The sequence below is a fragment of the Sipha flava genome, unplaced genomic scaffold, assembly GCF_003268045.1.
Source record: "Sipha flava isolate LNK unplaced genomic scaffold, YSA_version1 347_pilon_pilon, whole genome shotgun sequence".
In the NCBI taxonomy this organism is placed as follows: domain Eukaryota; kingdom Metazoa; phylum Arthropoda; class Insecta; order Hemiptera; family Aphididae; genus Sipha; species Sipha flava.
In genome coordinates, this window is record NW_020273042.1 from 103,447 (window position 1) to 123,775 (window position 20,329).

A 20,329-nucleotide genomic window follows, 5' to 3' on the forward strand; every position below is an offset into this window, starting at 1 on the left:
TAACTACGGTTTCATTCGCAAATATTATCTTTAGATATTCATCAAAAATCTGTTCACCTAATTTGGCTATCCTGATTTATACACAATCATTAATATGATTTATAATGATTGAATGATAAAATTTTACAATATCATCGCCTTTACAATTTGCATGTTGATTTATCACGATCACCGTATACATTTGTTCGACTAAATTAATTTTATTTTTAATTCCATAACTTGAATATTTAATAATATTTCCTACAATGGTGGTACAATCAATTCATCCTATGATACAAAAGCAATTTTATAAGGCAGACCTTACTCGCCCACTAACTCCTACCTCCAAGTCCCCTCTATAAATAAATGCCTGTTTAGTATTCCAACGAAAATTGATTAAAATTGGTTAAAAATTGATTTACCTAGATCTAAATATACATCGATTATTCAATCACAATATTTCACTTGATGACTATTGGAGTACCCTACCCGTCCAAATTTTCACTGATAAAGTGGGGTATATATTCGCGCCATATTTTTGTATATTTTTCTAATCGATATAAAAATAAATCGTAAAATTTCATTTATGTGGATTATTATTATTATTATTATTATTATTATTATTATTATTATTTCTAAACCTATAAAATTATTTTACTGCAAGTTAAGTTTGTTTCAGTTATTTTTAGTTTAACTGGTGCAATTCAATTGTATACTTGTACTGGCTACTTTTTTTGAACTTTTCTCCTTTGTAAAATGTTCTTATATCATGAACACAAAGACATATAAAAATAAATAAGTAAACAAACTGGATCATTATTTATTTTTACAGCTTAAAGGATGAGTACATTTTAACTTTTACTCAATTATTTGCTTATCAACCACGCATTTTTCTTTACTCGGTTTAGATACAACAGTATAATTACGTGTAATAAAACGTAACCAATAATAACTGCCACTCCAACTATAACAGCTGGATGTCCAAGAGTCCATCCCCTCAAAGCGATGTTATTCAATAATCGACTGATGTAGCACAATGGTAATTTTTCGGAAACGATTTTCATGTACGGAACTTGAGCCTCGATGGGCCACATTATACCTTAAATACAATATCATAAAATCAGTACATAAAAAAAAAACCTAGTAAATCTAATTAACGTGGTATAAACTATTTATGAAAAATAATGTACCCGATAAATAAACTTGCATCATGTTCCAACCAATAATCATATTCATGGCTTCACTACTTGATTTCGATATTCCAACAACTAACAAACCTAAAATAAAATAGCAATGATTAATTATATTTGGAAAATACACGTATGTATAGTTAGATTTTAATTTCCAATAGGATTTTTATAAAATAATCAAATTATATTTCAAAAATCATAAATGATAATATTTTATTCCCTTTTTATAAAAAAATTAAATAGTACTCGTAATTCGGATAAGAAATACTTACCATAAAGTAAGCCTAGCCATCCAGTCAAAATAATTATAAATATGAATGCGAATAGTCCGTTAGTGATCTCGATTGGATTTTTGAAAATGAAATACGTTACAAACATAACAGATACTGTCTGGATTAAGTGTATTACAGTTTGAATGCATGTTATAGAGATTACTACTTCTTTTATGGTAATGCCTACCAATGAATATAAAATTGTGTTAATAACAAAATTATTTTCTAGGTATAACAAGTATATCACTATTTACCAGCTGTCATAGAACGGTCGAGGAAACCTTCCATTTTCTCTGTCAACATGAATCCTGTTGATATCACACTTGAGAAATAAAATCCTATCCTAAAAATAATATTTAGGTAATATATATTGGTTAAAATTGGATCAGTGATGAGTATAATGTTTACTTCGGTTATTTTATTTGTAAAATGTGATGGTAAATTTTAACCAATAAATATTAATAAGAAATTATGTGAATTTATTTTCAAATTTATAGATGAGTACAAGTACAATGTAAAACCAGATTTAGGGATGGATGATCTGGGCATACGTCCAAGGTGCCTGTTGAAGTGAGGGCATCTCAATGATATATTAAAACTGAAATAAATATAGGAATTTAATTCTATCCATTCTGTAGTTTATTATGGTATACAATAATTTAGTTTATAAATCATTTGTCAGCCGTTGTTCGTAATCGTTATTTATTTAGATACAATCATTTTACTGAGGGAGACTGCAGATGATAAAAATAATCATACAAAACAAACCATAAGCTAGACACTGTGGAACATGGATTTGACGGATTTTAATTTTAAAAATAAATTGAAAATTTTCAACAACTTTACTAAATCTGATCGAAGGAATTTCCGAAAGAAATTATCATTACTAATGTAAAGATTTTACAATAATTTATATTTTAAAGTTCACGACTCACACACACTAGCGTTCATTTACTTTTCACACACATACACGCCATTAAATAAGTAACGTATAAAATTTCCAATATACGACTCCTAAGAAATTGTACAGCTGCAGCCCCATAGTAACACCAGATAATAATAGCTGTAACGACAAGATTCGTTGCGGTTATTATTACCGAAAATGTCTGTAATATAATACCTTATTTGGTTGTTTACGAGTTAACACTAGACAGTTGTGTACAGTGCATGACGTATGTTTACTAGTATTAATTGGTTTTACTCTACATCTACTACGTTTCCACGATTTGGATTTAAACGTTTCGTTAAAGTTTATTTATTATTGATTTCATCGACATCTCGACATATTATGGCCGTTAAATAAAGCGAAACGTAAAAACTACGTATTTGCGTTGTTTTACTAATGTTGGATTATATATTGTCGTGATTGAAAGCCAGTACAGGACCCATTTTAGAATTAAGTTTTTTATAAATCTAAAAAACAATTGTAATTGGTCATTAGGAAAGTTAGGGCGCAAAGACATGGTTTCGCCCAAGGTGCGAATATTTTGTAGCGCCAACCTTGAGTACAATCAATAAAAATAATGAGTGCCTTAATTTTGTAATTATACTTATTGCTTAATGAATACCTAGTATATATTGTATATATACGTGTTATAGACACGTATCAAAAATATAATTATGCAAATTTAGTAATGTTTCTAACATAATAATCACAGAGAGATCTCTAGTACGATATATTAATTATAAAGATACCTCGTCGAAAAAATTTTAATAATAAAATGAGATTAAGAAAATATAAAGCGTTGTTTTTTTAGTATTATTATTTTTAATTTTAATTTTTGCTTTAATTACAATGGATCAATTAATATAGTAATGCAATAAAAGTTTTGAAATTTATTTATATGTGAAATTGGACCCGAAATGAAATTCACTTTCAGACTTTAAATTTATTGTTAGAACTTATAAAAAAATGGCAATATATTAGATTGCTAAAAAAAGTAATCCTCTGTTGTTGTATAATTGGATGAAACACAGAAAATATATAATTCGCATGTTCTATAACTTTTCACACGTTACTTTCACACGCACTTTTAATTATTTATTTCTTCTCAGAAAAAAAAGTGAATGTAATGCACACAAAAACCCAAATTATCTATTAAAAATCCATTGTTAAAAAGATAAAATGGAAAATTAAACCTTTCGATTGTCCGGAGAGCTTATTTGTATGGTTACATTTAAGGAAAACTGCACCCCAAAATATTAAATTAATAAGATTATCCAAATAATATCGTAGTCATAGACTTTTTAAATATTGTTTACACTTACGGAAGCAATATATAAAAACAATACATTATAATATTATAAATCGCGATTTTATTGACTTTATGCATGTTAAGGACAAAATAGTAAATCGAATAAGTACACAAGTGTCCGGTCACTATGCACAACGCATTTGAATGCAAAGTATGAATAATTTTTGCCCAAAAATTGTCCAGACATTGTATACAATACTACTAACCTACTTAGATTTGGGTAGTGCAGTTTAAATATTGAAAATATAAAAATTAAATAAAATCATATTAGGTATTTTATTAGACTTATAATAAAAATAACTTGAAAAAGATACCTTGAATAATAGTATTTAAATAATTTATCTAATTAGGTACCATTAATATATATAATAGGTATTCTATTGAAGAATAAATATTATTATCTAAAGATAGTTTGAGATGAATAAAATAAATAAAATTAATACTTAATAATTTACAAAAATTATTTAATATTGCTATTTTAAAATTAATCATTGCTAAAAAGTCATATTAGATAAATAGAATTAAAATATTTTTTATTTATTATTACATACACCACTATTATGGCACTTTGAATTACAAAGTCGACCAGATTATTTAATGTTCGGTTAATGTATTATAATTCCGACGGTAATTCTTAAAATGTCCAAAATATTCGGACATAATGTACAGAGCCCGGGAATTGTATCACAATACCCAGATTTCCTACTTTGCCCAATATATATATATATATACTTGATGATGCATTTTTAATTCGAACCCGATCGTACATTACAAATATAATAATACTCTAAGCATTTATTTATTTATTTATTCATTTACGAGTATTAACAATTAATTAAATTGTTGTTTATTTCATTACTTTATTATTTATGATAATACGTTACTTACCTATAATATAGTTAATTATATTACGTACGTCTAAGATTAAATAATTATGACACATAAGTACAAAATAATTACTGAAAAAAAATCGAAATTTTCACTCCATTAAAATATTATTATACTTACATCGAAACAAACATAGTGGCTATACTATTAATGAATTGTTTGACTTTGTCTCCCACTAAGTAATCAATTTTCTGTAATTAAATATAAAAATGCTATATGATTATTTTTAACAATATAAATTTTTAGAATCTGATGATTGTTAAATATTGATTATTTTAAGTCACATTAATATAATAATAATAATAATAAGCTATGTATTGATACATATTAATTTCGTATATTAAATACATTTTTAAAATTTCTTATAAGAAACGATAAAATTGTTTGTTTTCAAAACACTTTTTATTGATACAATCCCGTTAAGTTTTTATGGAGAAATATTTTTAAAATAATCATGTTTTAATGTATCAAATAATAACCTTTTTCGGTTAATTAAATAGTAAAAACCATTGCTCATATAATCTATTCATTGCTATATAAACAACCTATAGCTATATAAAAAAAAAAAAAACACTTTTTATTCCATCACAACCCCTTATTTACACGAATCTATTAGTTCCCCTAAAATTTAATTAAAAATTGTAATATTTAAATAAATAAATAAATGCTTAGCCCGGAGTATTATTATATAATAATACTCTAAGCTGAGCATTTAATTATTTATATATTTCTATATAAAAACTATTTGTTTATTTATTTATATATTAATTTATGAGTATTAACCATTTAATAATTTGTATTTTATATTTTTTTATATTATTATTTAAAATATATAATAATAATATAATATATGCACGAGTTACAAATACTGATCAAATTGATGCATAATTATATCAATAGTCATAAACTTTTAAATGTAGCAATAAAATAATGATATTTGTCAGGAAAACTTTATAAATAAATAAAAAAAAAAAAGTAAAATAATGACTTATAACAAGCAAACATGTTAAATAGTGGTAAATCGCCAAAGTTTTGGTGAGGAACTCGCTTTAGAGTCGCATATAATATAGCTCATACTGATAGCAGAGTAAATTTTGTACTTAGATAATTAATTACACAAAATTGAAGAATAAACATTCTATAAAAAACAATAAATTATGTATTTTAGATCCCACTTTATTTAAAATAATAATAATATTTCAACAAAATAAATTTTTTAACTTTTTTTTAAAATTTATTTTCAATTAAACGTTTATTTCGTTAAAGTCTATAATTTTATTTAATTTATTATTCATTATTTAGGTTATTTTTCAAAAAGTAATCGAAATTTGTTTATGAGATAAGGGTCATTATTTATATTAAATAAATCCAACAACGGACAATAATAATAAAGATAATAACTATAAAACGTATAATATAATGAAAAATTATATTAAATAATTTTAATGCTTAATATTTGTCGGTATTTAACCTATATACTTACAAACGATTTCCCAACGAACTTTCCATTACAATTGCGGGTAGTATTAACAATTACTTTTTCCATTACATCAAATAAATTCCGAAAGATTTGACTTTTAATCAAAAAATCTAGAAGAAAAAAATCAGTAAAAATTTTAAACCAATCACATTAAGATTTAGGAAATTTAACTAGAAAATTAATTAAACGTTAGGTTTATAAGTGAGACTATTTGATATTCGGTATCAAAAAAATCTACGGACAATTTAAAAACACAACAATATTTATCTCGACCGTAATACATTGAATACAATTTAATACAAGCGCCCAAAGCAAACTCTACATTTTTATTTTCAGGACTTATTTTACAACCCAACTTCCTGGAAATTATTGTAAGATACATTATTAGACTTGTAGTAAAAAAAAACTCACCAACAATACATCTGTGATAGTAAAATGATCAACCATTATAATAAATAACTGGATTCGTATTCGCTATAGATATTTTAACGGAATGTACTCACTTCCATTGTCGATATTTGCATAGGCTAATGATTTTGTTGAAGTTTCACCGCTTAAATCCCACGAACCTAGAACACGTTGTTGTAGTTCTTTACTGAAATCTTGAGGGAACTGAATAAATGCTATCGAACTAGCTAGTTTCACTAGATTATCGCCTGCTTCCTGGCTATCGACCTCGATCTAAATAGTACAACTTTTTAGTACCATGTATTAAAACTATTGGACAATGAACATTTTACCAAATTATATTTTAGAGCTCGTAGACCATCCAAGACTTCACAGCTTAAAGTAAAATTTTTATTATCATCATAAATGCAGTTATTGTTTACGACGTTTCGACAGTCGGTAATTTCTTTATTTTGAATAGCTATGTCAACGTTTTTAATATTACCTCCTATAGCTAAATTAAAAATGATAGCTGCCAACATTGGGAATAAGATCATGAAAAATATAAACCTATTTCGAAAAAATTTGATTTAATTTTGACGGTTAGTGTAGTACAACCGTTTACTATAATATTAAAATTACGTGAAATCACGAGTGCAAATGGCTACATTTTTCTTGATGAAAGCACGAATTCTAATAAAAGATAATGCATTGTCCGAGTACAACACATGTGATGAAACTTCACTATTTCGAATTGTTTTGGTCACTTTTTGTAACTAAATTAAAACAATAATTTAGTTAGTGAAAAAAAAAATGAAAAAAAATGATAGTATACGATATTCACTTTATTAAACTGCTGAATTGAACTTAATGATAAAAATGCTTCTTCTAAAGAGTTTGTATTTTGTTTGATCAATAATTCTTCGGGTGACGCTTCTTCTATTAAAACTCCATTTCTCATCAAGCCTATCTACAAGTTAAAATGGCAAAATATAATTAATTGGCAAGTATAAATAATTGGGTTCGCCTTATATTTTACTATTCTTGTTGGTTTTTTTCGAAGCCATATCTTTGTATATCCTCTTTTACATTAAAACTAAAATGTATACGTCTGCATCGCAATGTATTACAAGACGAAAAACATGATTAAACGTTATAAATGCATCGTAAATTACATTAAAATTAAAATTAATCTATTAAATGTAGTATCATTTGTGTAATGCAATATTGTTTAATGAAATATAGTGCAAATGTGTAGTGTACAATGGAAAATATAATCAGTTTAATATGGCAATGAAACAACATAATATACTAATAACAATTATAAATCCATAAAAGTATATCCATATATATATATGTCGCTGTAACAACTACTGATAGGTGTCGTACCCGTTGATGGAATAATCAACTATTCTTTTGGAAAACCACAACAAAGAATGTTATGACTGATAACTACGCAAAGATATCCAATAGTAGTTAGTAAAAATAGAATCCTTTAATATACATTTATGTATTGAAACATGAGTTTTTCACGACTAACATAAATAGCAAATTATTTCAATATATTTTATTTGTTATGAACATAAAAAAAAACTTATACCTCTTTCCATTACCTATTATTCTCAGCACAATTATATTCTCGTTTATCAGTATTTTTCCGTTTGAGTTCAATAAATCTTAAGATAAACCCAAAGTTTTTAATTCCTAAAATACATTTTTTTCACTTTGAAATCGATGAAGACCTCGCAATTGTTTATAAAAATGTTTCAAGGAACATAAACCGTAACAACGTTTATATAACTGTATTGAAACAATTAAATTTTATTGAGATACTCCACCAATCAATTTTTATACATTTAAAATGCGTTACTAATGAATACATTCAAGAACAAATGTTAAAAGGTTTTTAAACTACAAAAAAATCCTATACAATTTAAGATTATAGTTTCAGTAAATAAAATAGGTACTCATATTCGTAATCTATCATTCCCTCGGTCTTCGTTATCATTCATTTTAAAACGACGTCTGATTAATTAAATGCGTACCAAACTAATCAGTTATAACTACAAAACCACACGCAAACCTTTAATCATGAATAATTGTATTTGCTATACTCATGGTCATCTATCTCATAATCAATACTTATGCATTTTCAGTACCTAACTAATTATTATTTATTATTTCCGCCATAACGTTTCCGTTGTTTTGGATAACCATGTGTAACAATATAAAATTATTGTTATTAAGAATACAATTGATATTTTCGTGTTATTAAAAATTACAAAGATTTTTAGTTTTATGTGCATTATATTTAACTATATAAGACAATTTTTCATTGTTTTTCGGTAAAATATTTAACATTTACGTTTTCCTTACGGTATGCGCCTGATGTGCTTCTTCTATATAATGCGTGGTAATTATAATAGTTTTGCATTGTTCCTTTACGATTTTTAACAACTTTTGCCAAATTCTAATTTCAACAAATCACGGTTATCAAAACAAAAACATAATTCCATTAATTTTGCAGTAAAAATAGCTTACTCGTATCTCAAAACAGGGTCGATTCCTACTGTGGGCTCGTCTAGAATAATAATTTTTGGATCGTGAATTAACGCGACGGCCAACGAAACCCGTCTACACTGACCTCCACTGTATGAACATCAACAAATAATCGTGTTATATATATGCAATATTTAATCGGCTGGAAAATTATTTTAGCTTTCTAATTTCATAACATATGTATACATCATATTAACCTTAAATCTTTTAGTAATGTGTTACCCGACGGTAATCTGAGCCAAGCAATAAGTTCATTGCTTTTGCTAGTAATTTCGCTTTCATTCATCTTGTACAGCGAACCGTAGTATTCGAATGTCTCGTATATGGTAAGCATTGTATCTAAGCACAAATCCTACGGGAGTGCGATTAATAATTGAAATTAGATTAGTACACGCAAAGCCTATGTACTGTACGGTACAGTATACACAACAATTCTTACTTGTGGCATGTATCCGATATCAGAGGCGTGATTTGTGTTCATTTTAATAGATCCCGAATCCAATGATAACTTTCCAAGAATAGTGTTTATCAATGTAGTTTTGCCACATCCGCTCGGTCCCAACAGACCATATCTGAAATACATTTCGTTCTATAGATCATTGTAAACATTGTTGCATAATATTGAATACATTTTGTTTTGTAATATGTATAAAACTATTTACGTGCAATGTTAATTTCTAAAATAATTTTAATTAGCGTAATAATACTCACATGGATCCTAAAGGTACATTCATGCTTAAGCCATTAATAACACGAGTGTCAACAGAAAACGTTTTGAATGCTTTTAAAATACATACAGCTGATTTCAATCCTGTCCAGACCTCTTCGGTTTTCACAGCCGCCATCTTCAACAGTCAAAAGTCGTATTACTTTTGACAGAAAATTATCTTTGCCTAACAATCATTTATATGACATAGTATTTTCTAATCGATTGCCATACGCGTAGAATACGATATTTATGACCAATTACTAAATGTTTATATAATTTGAATAAATTATGACTTTGCAAAAAATCATATAACAACAAATAAAATGAACAGTTAACCTTGTCTTTAGACAATGGTTCTCAATGATAGAAATTGCATAAGACAATTTGATTTATTATTATTAACAGGAATAAAAATTGTTTTAATGCAATTTTCTTTTAATTTTTTTTTTTTTATAAATTCCTCTTTATTAGAATAACCAGTAAATTATGAATTACATTTTTTGTGTTCATTTAGTATATTTATTATTTAAACTTGAAGCTAAACCATTATGTATATCACAAATAATCAATTTTTTTATGGAAATGATTTATATTTTTATTAATTGTTAGATTAAGGATACAATTTGGATACAGATATGTATTAACTAATGAATTATAATATTTATAAAATTTAATATCGCCAACAAATAACAATCATTTTTATTTTGGTTTCAACCAAGTGCCTTTTTTGAACAAACTAAAAAAAAACACGGGCATTGCGAATACAATTAACCATAATACTGTTAAGATAAATCCACGTAAAACTATAGGATGTTGAAGTGGCCATCCTTTAAGAGTCAAATTTCCAATTGTTTCTGACGCAATGGATAAAGGTAGAAAACGATTAAAAGCCCTCAGAATCGGATGTGCGCTTTCCATAGGCCAAATGAGACCTAGAAAATTATACAAAACGTTCAAGTACTACTTTTATAATACTTCAATATCTGAAAAATCTAAAATAAGCTCAAAGCGCTCAGAATCGTGTTCAAAACTAAAGCAGTTGCTGTAGGTACCAAACAACCAAACTGACTAAAAATTTGCATCATCAAAACGGTTAAACATAACTGCTTGTTATTACATAACATATTCTTCTTCTTATCGTGTCCAATTTAATAAATTAGATTAGAACTTACCACACAAGCATGAAAATAAAACATTTGTTCCCATGTTAATATGTGTAGCCATTGAATACGTTTTTGATACAGCCGCAACTAATATTCCTAAATAAATCAGACCAATGAAATAATGTGAAATCAAATCTCATTGGACTTCATTGACTTTTAAAAGTTTAAATCGTTTTATAATTTCAAGTGGTGGAAATTAAAATTATTATTTATGTAAAATATATGTTTACATGAATGAGCCTCGTTATCAATGAGAATAAAACTAAATACCTAGTAATGACTAGACATCAGAGGCGGCTTGTAAGCGTTTACTACCGGGGCTGTGCCCCGGTAAAAAACATTTTTTATGTACATTTTTAGTAAATAAATTGAAATTTAGTAGGCATACCAATATGTTTATAATCATATTTAGAGATACATAATTTACGTTTTAGCATTTAGGTAGTTTTAATGTGATCGAGGGAAACCAGAACAATTTTTTCAAGGTAAGGGGAGAGGTGGTTTAAATTATACTGCCCCGGTAAGATGTAAATGTTCAAACCATCTCTACTAGACATATGGCAAATACAGCAGCTATTAAAGTAGGTCCCTACACCTTTGAGCAAGTAGATGAGTTTAAATACTTGGGAGTCAATATCAATACAAAAAATAATATGCATAAGGAAATTCAGTTAAGAATAAGTAATGCAAACAAAGTGTATTTTGCTATGAATAGGATGTTTAGCTCCAGATTATTGTCGAAAGCTACAAAAGAGAAACTGTACACCTCCTTCCTCAGACCGATAGTAATGTACGCATGCAAGGCATGGTCCACAACATAAGGGAATGAAGAAAAGTTACTCACCTTCGAAAGAAAAGTTTTACGAAAAATTTACGGACCTGTCCGAAATTAAAATGGAGAGTATGAGAGACGAAAAAACGATGAACTAAAAAGGTTATATAACAAACCAAATATCGGATTGTTCTTAAAAGCGAAATGATTAGAGTGGGCTGGTCATGCCTGGTTGGTGAAAGTGTCATACGAAATGTCCTAATCCGAAACCCAACAAAAAAACGACCAAGGGGAAGACCTCGTCAGTGGTGGTTAAACAGAGTTAAGAAAGATATTTCAGATACCGACGAGACAAAGCAATCGAAGGATGCAATGGACCGTAATGTATGGAAGTTTGGTTGAAGCGTGCAAAAGGCCTTAATGGCCTGTATAACACAAAAAAAAATTAAAAATATGTTTACATGGTATTTTTGTCAGTTAAATAAAAATACATTTTTTAAATTGTTAGTATATTATTTTATAACAATTTATGAAATTTAAAAATTAAAAATGTTGCAAATATAAACGAAAAATAATTTAATTTGCAAAACTATTCTAAGTAAACGCCAAATAGGTAATCACCTTTAGTGGGTTAAAACAGGACGATATTTTACACTTTTGATATTTTTTCCATACAGTTTAACAGAGAACAGGAATACTCACTCTGTATATAGGTTATTTTAAAGTTAATTTCAATTGGAATTTTCGTTTGGTTAACAATTAAACTCCCATAGTAAATATAAAATATAAAATAGTCCTCATTTTTTACTATTGACATTAATTTTCTTAATGATTAAAAATTAAATATGAAGACTTTTATTTACCAGCAAACATTCCTTGGTATCCAATTACCATTATACTCAATGCAAATGTCCAAAAATTATCAGTTGAAATTGGATTATTAAATAAAAAATACATTATACATATTTCGATCGATGACTGTATAATATGAACAGTTGTTTGAAGAAATATTACAGAAACAACAAATTCCGAGAACTTTACTCCTTTAACAAATTTCAACATTTAAAATAATTATATTCGTACTAAATGAGATTTTATTATACCTGCAACCATAATACGGCTCATTATTCCCTCGTCCTTCTCAGACAACAATAATCCGGTCGATAGAATCATTGGGAAATAAAAAGCTAGTCTAAAAAATATAAATGGGTTAAAGGCAAATTAAACTAATTTTTAAATAATAATCACTTTAACAATATAAATGTACTAATAATATTTTTATTAGATAAAATCATCCTCCGGGACTTTATGGCGTTTGATAATGTTTTCGTTTTAATTACTCCTGTCTAATAAAATATTGTATGATTTAGTGCATTTAAACATTTTTAAAACAATTATGCGATGTAAAATTATTTCGATTTAAAAATAATAATTCCAATTATTTAAGATCAAATTATAAATGTATAATTTAACTTTTATCAATAAAATATATGGGATTCGTTAATAAATATTTAAATTAATAATATAATAGAAAATTAAAACAAATAGAAAGTTAAAATAAATGTTTGAATATTAATTACAAAATTCGATACTTCAGCCAGGATATCACACTGGTTGCCAAGTATCAACGGATACTACGACACGTTTTACACACAACACATGAGTGAAATGCATTGTTTCCAAAACAACGAATATTTTATGATTTTGACATTTTAACTATGATATTACTGTAAATTTACTATATCAACCAAACCGTTTGTAAGTAAACAATGCATTTTACTAGTTTATAATTTTCACTTTACGACCTTGTAACACCACGTGGCATGACGTTTTGGACAAATGTTTATCATTCCCCCAGAGATAAGATATATCTAAGTCAAAATGAGTGAATCTAGATAATATTTGTTTATTTGTTATACGCGTGTATTTTAAAGTAATATATTTACTAACCAAGAAATTGGTAAGTATACGATAACAAACATTTATCGGTTAATTTTTAGAATTAAGATAATTAATTTGAATTACATTAAATGAATAAAATACATTTAAATACACACTATATATTTTAAATTAACCGCTATACAATTACATTAGGGAACAAAGATTTAACGATTTATTTCGAACCATTCGAAGTGGAAATATAAATATAATCAGCTTACGACGAATCGGAAAGCCCGTTAACTCTAGGTATATTAATTAAAATTTAAATAATTATTCTCATTGCACTATCATATTTTTAAGATTTACTCACATTAATAATGAAATATGAGCGTATTAATTGAACGTAAACGACGTAGATATTTTAACTAAAATTTTAATTTACATTAACATTTTCCCAAGCGTGTTCACAGTAGATAAGTAGGCAGATGATAGAATTATAATTACATTTTCTTTTCTTCTATATAAACTAATTCTTCGCAACGGACTTTGTTGTAGGTATCAATAAAATAACACAAAAGCGAAACATGCATAATAACGTAAAGCTAATTTATATATATATATATATTTGTTTAAAATATTATGAAAAATCTTTAATTTTAAAATTAAAAACGAATGACCATCAATCGATGCATACGTGCATTATCGTCTGTGACCCGTCATACTAATGATATTATATTCAATAAACTAATTATTTTTATTAATTTCAAATAATAATGTTCTACTACTCATCAATGTCTTCTTAAAAATTAACCTTATTTATTCCTTTTATAATGCATTTTCACTTTGCGATTTTGTATATTTCGAAATAAAGTTTAGTATAGAACGATTAATACTTACAAAACTATAAATCCCGGAGAAGCTGAATGAATAAACTCAGTGACTTTGACATTTCCTATACTCTGAACCTACAATTCAAATACCAATAACAATTTAGTTAAACTAAAACCAAAATAATATTATATTTTTATTACGGTAATAGGATATAAATACGATTTGTCACTTATATTACAATAACTTGTAGCTTCCTTGAATGTTTTAACAAAAGTCGATGTCACATCATCTTTTATTTTTAATTTCATGATATAATCTAAAAAATATCACAATTGATTTATGTAATTAAAATCAACTTGTTAAATATACTTGTTATGAATCAAAATAATTTACTTGTTGGATCTAATGTTACTTGCACTGAACTAAAATCTATATCATAGTGGTTGACAAATAGATTGATACGATTTTTCAACATCAATGTATAATTTGAAGTAAAATAAATCAATCCCCATACAGCACTGGCATTCAATGCATCGTTGCCGGACTTCAAACACGGATAATCTATCTGGAAATAGATTAATTTTGATTTTTTTTTCTATTAGGTAATTATTAATGTTTTAATTTAAATTACCAAGTAATCATTAAACTCTCGTAGATGTTCGATGAACATACAACTAAGCTTTGTGTTGTCGTGGTCGTTTAAGAAACATTTTTGACGGTAAAGATCAGTGCTACAATTTTTTGTCTCATCGTTGACAATTCCTAACTTAGCATTTTGAATGTTATGACCGACACATAAGTTGTACACAATAGTTTGAACCAAAGGTAAGACAAATGTGAAGAATAAAAATCTAAATACAAATCAATTTTGAAAAAATATTCATTGAAAGAAATAGCAAAAATTACGTATGATCTTTATATAGCAATGCTGTATTTTTATAGGTTAAAGCTCGAATCCTTCTCCAGGAAAATCTATTTTTTAAATGATTCGTAGAATTCGGCAATTTTGTTAAATATTTCTGTTTAGGTACACTGGAAAGCTATAAAATAATTGAAATAATGAAATTATAGATGGACAAACTTGGTATAAAAAAAAATTGCTATTTATAACTTAAAGCTATGCCTACTACAAAAAAATAACATTTTATCTCATATTAATTTAGTTAATTTAATATTAAATACATTTAAATTAAAAATGATTTTTTTGAGATTCTGATTTAAAAATGGTATAATACGCACTTTCCCGCTTTCTTGTACACAACAGAGGGATAAAAAAGTTTCTTCTAATGTAGATGAATTTTGTTTGAAAATCAGCGTACTAGGCGAATCTTCGCCAACTAAAACTCCATTGCGCATAAATCCCACCTATAATAACAAATTATTATTAATCATTTGAAATCATTAGCTGAAATTATGTATCTAATTTTAATCATTATTTTGACTGAAAAAAAACATGAAAATATAGTGTCGAGATAAAATTATAATCCATATATTCAGAAATAATGTTGCCAAAAACACTATTTAAGTAAAGGAAACGTTACTATACACGTATAATTTTTGCTAACCACTAATTACTTTTAAATTTTAAAATAGTAATCAGCGTATATTTTAATATTTTACTGAAGAAGAAATTATGTAGATATAATTATAAAATAAAAATAATAAATTCACATTGATGAATCAAAAATATTGAAATTTTTCTTTTTTTAATATTATTTATTATTAAGTTTAATACTAAATTAAGATAAAAAATAATGGTAATGGAGTTTGAATATTTTCACTGCTAAAATTCGCAGCCCTGTTTCTTTAAGTTGGTTGATATTAATGTTATAATTTATATATTATTATATTTATCAGTCTTGGAAATTTTAGATTATTTTTTTTAACTCTAAAACATAGGTAAGATAAACACTATACTTGAAATTAATCATTTTTAACAACTTTAAAAAAATAATAATATAATAATAACTATACATATTTATAATTATCCAACATTATTGCTCATTCAGATTCGAGGACACACATGTAAAACTAATACCGATGATCTAACAATTTCTGATTATTTAACGTGGTAAAATATAACGTAATAAGTACACGTAATGTAATAGTGATGAATAATGATGATAACGTGATGTTACTATCTGAAGGTGGCAGAGAAAAATGGCAAAAACAATAGGAATAAAAGTTATGTATTATATTTGAACAGACATTTTAACACCGAATCAAGGGTAAATACATTACCACATTTGCTCTGATGGCCTCCTCGACGTAATGAGTAGTTATGATGATGGTTTTTCCTTCCAGAGAGAGTTTAACTAGATGATCCCAAATGCTAATGCCGGTAAACAAAGAAACAGAAACTGTACAACAACCAGTGATAGATGACTGACATGCGATTACCTTTGCCTTATAACTGGGTCGATACCGACAGTGGGCTCATCGAGTATCATAATTTTAGGATCGTGAAATAATGCTACCCCAAACGATAATCTTCTTTGTTCCCCGCCACTAAAAACAATAACGAGTAAACAGTTCATCATTATTTATGTATATATATCAACTATAAGGTTTAATGTAATGCCATGTCTCGATGTACTTTTCGTTTAATAATGTATTATAAGACATTCGTTTTCCCCTTACGCACGACTATTCAAAAATCTTTCAACAAGTTCGCTTTGTATGCTTAAAAGTTAAGACCCACTATATGATTACATTTAAATATATAAATAGATACATTTTTCCACGGACGGTTTTAATTATCTGACAAAAGCCTAAAATAAATAAAATGTTTCAATAGATACCCATCAATACTAAAAGTATTACATGTATTACCAATGGTGATATAAATATTTATAGCAATATCACTTGTTCACATAAGTTAAACAATAATAAATAATAGCAAACAAATGACGAATATGTTGTAGCTATTATAAAAACTAAATAATATTTAAATTCCGAATATATCATGTAACAAAGACTATTTCCAACGAAAATATTAAAAATTGTAAAATAAGAGTTTTTCGAATAGTAATCATTACCAGATTCCAAAGTTACTGTTAGTGATAGTTACATATTTTTTATCTTAAGTAAAATAGTAACCATCAATATCACTAACGTAATTTTTCTATCATTCTTGACCTTTTCGGCTCATCAAAAACATTCAAACCTCTAATAATGCATTACATAATAAAAAAAAATCAACAGAATACTAAAATCGATTTAAACAACTATTTAGACAATATACTCATAATATAAGATTTATGTTGTTATTCGAATATTTTCGCCTTATTTCTACTTATAACATGGTTTACCTTAAATTTCTAATTTGTAAATTTAACGATGGTAATCTCAACAGACTATATAACTCGTTGATTCTTTTTTTTCACATTTTCTTTTTTTATTCCGTACAGTAATCCATAAAATAGAAAAGTTTGATATGCAGTTAAATTATGGTGCAATGTAATGTCCTGGAAGAAAAAAATACTTAATTTCAGTATTTATTATGAATACTATTACGGTAATTAAATCGTAATAATACTTGTGGCATGTAACTAATTTCCTCATGACGTTGCGCATTCAAGTATATTTTACCAGAGTCTAACGAAATTTGACCGAGTATGCAGTTCAGCAAAGTTGTTTTACCACAACCACTTGGTCCAAGAAGTCCGTATCTGAAGTGTAAATTTACATAAACGCTCGTACACGCACACACACAAATGTATACATAAAATGTATGCATAAAATATTGGTGAATAAAATAAATAATCGATTAAAAAACACTTAAACCTTTAGTGTGGAAACAAAGGAATCGATAAAAAAAGCTAAATAAAACCGTTCATATCCTAACATTTTACATTTATATTATTATATTACGTTTAAATACGTACATTGATCCTACAGGTACGGACATATTCAAGCCTCTCATACTTATTATGTCAGCATACCGTTTGTAAGCATCTCGCACTATTATTGATTTATCTCCCATAATATTTTCTAAAGTATTGAACATCTCCGCAGACATTATTTTATTGTTATACTTAGATCTTTTTTATATCAAATACAAAACCAAGTTAGTATGTAACTTATTCGAAACTGTAAAACAAAATCGCTATTGTAAATTGATATGTCATAAAGAGCTTATTTTTTTATTATTTTTTTTTTTCAAGGACTAATCATTATAAATATCTGATTAAATATTTCAGAGATATTTATCACGAAAGTACAACTCAAAACGAATAACACTTTTTGGTAGATGTACAATTTTCACATATTATGTTATTATACACTTCCTGATACATTTTGATGTTTTAAAATAATTTATCATGTCATACAATTGTACCTACAAGGCTAACTTTAGTCATGCGAATAGTTCTAAAACACAACAAAATTTCTAGTGACCGTTTAAATGTGTGCTTATCATAACTGATTCCCGTTGAATGTTACAGATTACAACAACTACTCCTAAATATTATTTTCTTTTTTTTCAAATCATATTTCGATTCATAATATAACTATTGTTCAATTCGTTCATTAAGTGATATATTTTATGATCATAAATGTACAATATTAAAGAAAATATAGTTTAAAACTATTCTAACTAAACATTATTTATATATGAGAAATCGATCAATAAGGATTTACAATTATATATCCATTAATAATACAATTGAAATCCCTAGAGATAGAAAAATGTTATCAATTCAGTTGTCAGGCGATTTTTTACATTTTATTTGTTTACTATACATTTAAATTTTTCGCTATAACTATGTAATAACATAACTTTGCATTTTTTATTTTTATTGATATTGATGTGAGAGTAAGTTGTAATAATCAATATAAATTATCGTCATGTATCCAATACGATTGTATTTTATCATTATAATGGAGTTCTGCGAAAGGTTTTCTTTTTCAAGTCTTCGATGTAAGTCAAACAATTATACTAATTAAACTAAATACAAATATAAATATTCATAAAAGAACGAATAAGATGATGAATACGCGATATTAATATTTGGCTTTATTCACCTCAACACTGTCAATATAACATAACTCCTAATTTAAATGTTTATAATAAAAGTCATCATCAGTTTTTAAAATTTTTAAAAGCAGAAATTTTATAATAGGGATTTTAGGATTTTAAAATTGTTAATTTTGTCAAAGTAAAAAAAAATTTTGCTAACTCCTAAATTCCCATTTAACCTCCAAAAAATATCGTTTATGATACAATTTTAATACAAAAATAATAACTATAAATGAATGTATCTACTTATCTAAGTAATAGATTAATTGATTAATAATTTATTGATTAGAGGAAAATATTTTAAAAAAAATCTAAAATAAATATTTAAAATTTGTCAAGAAAGAACGAAGCTTTTAGAAATTGAACATCGCTTTTCTAACAGGACTACTGTAGAATAAATTCAAGTTTAGACATGAGATGGAGACAGAAATCTCTTTGCCTTTTATTACTTAACTAATCTGATAAGCTTGGGTGGAAGTTATAAAAAAAGTGAGGACATACATAAAAGCTTGGAAAAGTCACTTGAATGAAAGGGTTTTTTTTTTGCATTATGAGCTTATATTTGAGTACATTAATAAACATTATTTTGAAAAACTATCCTGAGGGATATTTGCAGAATTAGCTATTAGTAAATAAAATTATTATCGAATTTGGATAGCTCACTTATAAAAAAAACTGCTTCTGTCCACAACTCATATTTAAAATGTAAATATATTTCATGCAAAATTATACTAAAAAAAAAAAAAATAAAATAAAAAAAAAAAGTATCTTAAGAAATCATATAAAAAAAAACCCAAATATTTCTGTAGACATTTTACATTTTTCAGTTATTCCACTTATTTGGAAAAAATTTGAAAAATAACATTATTAATATTTTTTGTTTCCATTAATGTATGAGAAAAATTGTCGCATGAAAACATTTTCATATTATCTTAACCAGCCG

The 20,329-nt window shown here is 26.4% G+C and overlaps 2 protein-coding genes across 2 annotated transcripts; both read right to left on the reverse strand.

Moving 5' to 3' along the window:
• Positions 1–845: 845 nt before the first annotated feature.
• On the reverse strand, positions 846–9,888 carry LOC112687355 (ABC transporter G family member 23-like). Its single transcript, XM_025560000.1, has 15 exons — positions 9,722–9,888; positions 9,450–9,582; positions 9,208–9,362; positions 8,993–9,100; positions 8,828–8,921; positions 7,296–7,421; positions 7,094–7,227; positions 6,805–7,021; positions 6,568–6,745; positions 6,068–6,174; positions 4,705–4,775; positions 1,696–1,784; positions 1,442–1,624; positions 1,170–1,256; positions 846–1,078 (listed from the first exon to the last, which is right to left on the reverse strand). The coding sequence occupies exons 1-15, from the start codon at positions 9,853–9,855 to the stop codon at positions 846–848; spliced, it is 2,049 nt and encodes a 682-aa protein (XP_025415785.1). The 5' UTR covers positions 9,856–9,888.
• A 514-nt stretch (positions 9,889–10,402) lies between these two features.
• LOC112687356 (ABC transporter G family member 20-like) lies at positions 10,403–18,387 on the reverse strand. Its single transcript, XM_025560001.1, is given in 16 exon segments — positions 10,403–10,651; positions 10,892–10,978; positions 12,518–12,697; positions 12,758–12,846; positions 14,433–14,500; positions 14,567–14,682; positions 14,760–14,931; positions 14,998–15,217; positions 15,273–15,406; positions 15,606–15,731; positions 16,608–16,698; positions 16,767–16,874; positions 17,678–17,748; positions 17,750–17,833; positions 17,905–18,037; positions 18,254–18,387. Coding segments are annotated over 16 exon segments (2,046 nt in total). The 3' UTR covers positions 10,403–10,418.
• Between the last annotated feature and the right edge of the window lie 1,942 nt (positions 18,388–20,329).

Excerpts from the sequence above, each read along its gene's own strand:
- LOC112687355 (XM_025560000.1), bottom strand. The coding sequence starts at position 9,855 with ATGGCGGCTGTGAAAACCGAAGAGGTCTGGACAGGATTGAAATCAGCT. Across the intron at positions 7,022-7,093 it reads ATTTGCACTCGTGATTTCAC|GTTTATATTTTTCATGATCT; the intron begins GTAATTTTAATA and ends TTTTCGAAATAG. Across the intron at positions 1,625-1,695 it reads CGACCGTTCTATGACAGCTG|GCATTACCATAAAAGAAGTA; the intron begins GTAAATAGTGAT and ends ATTCATTGGTAG.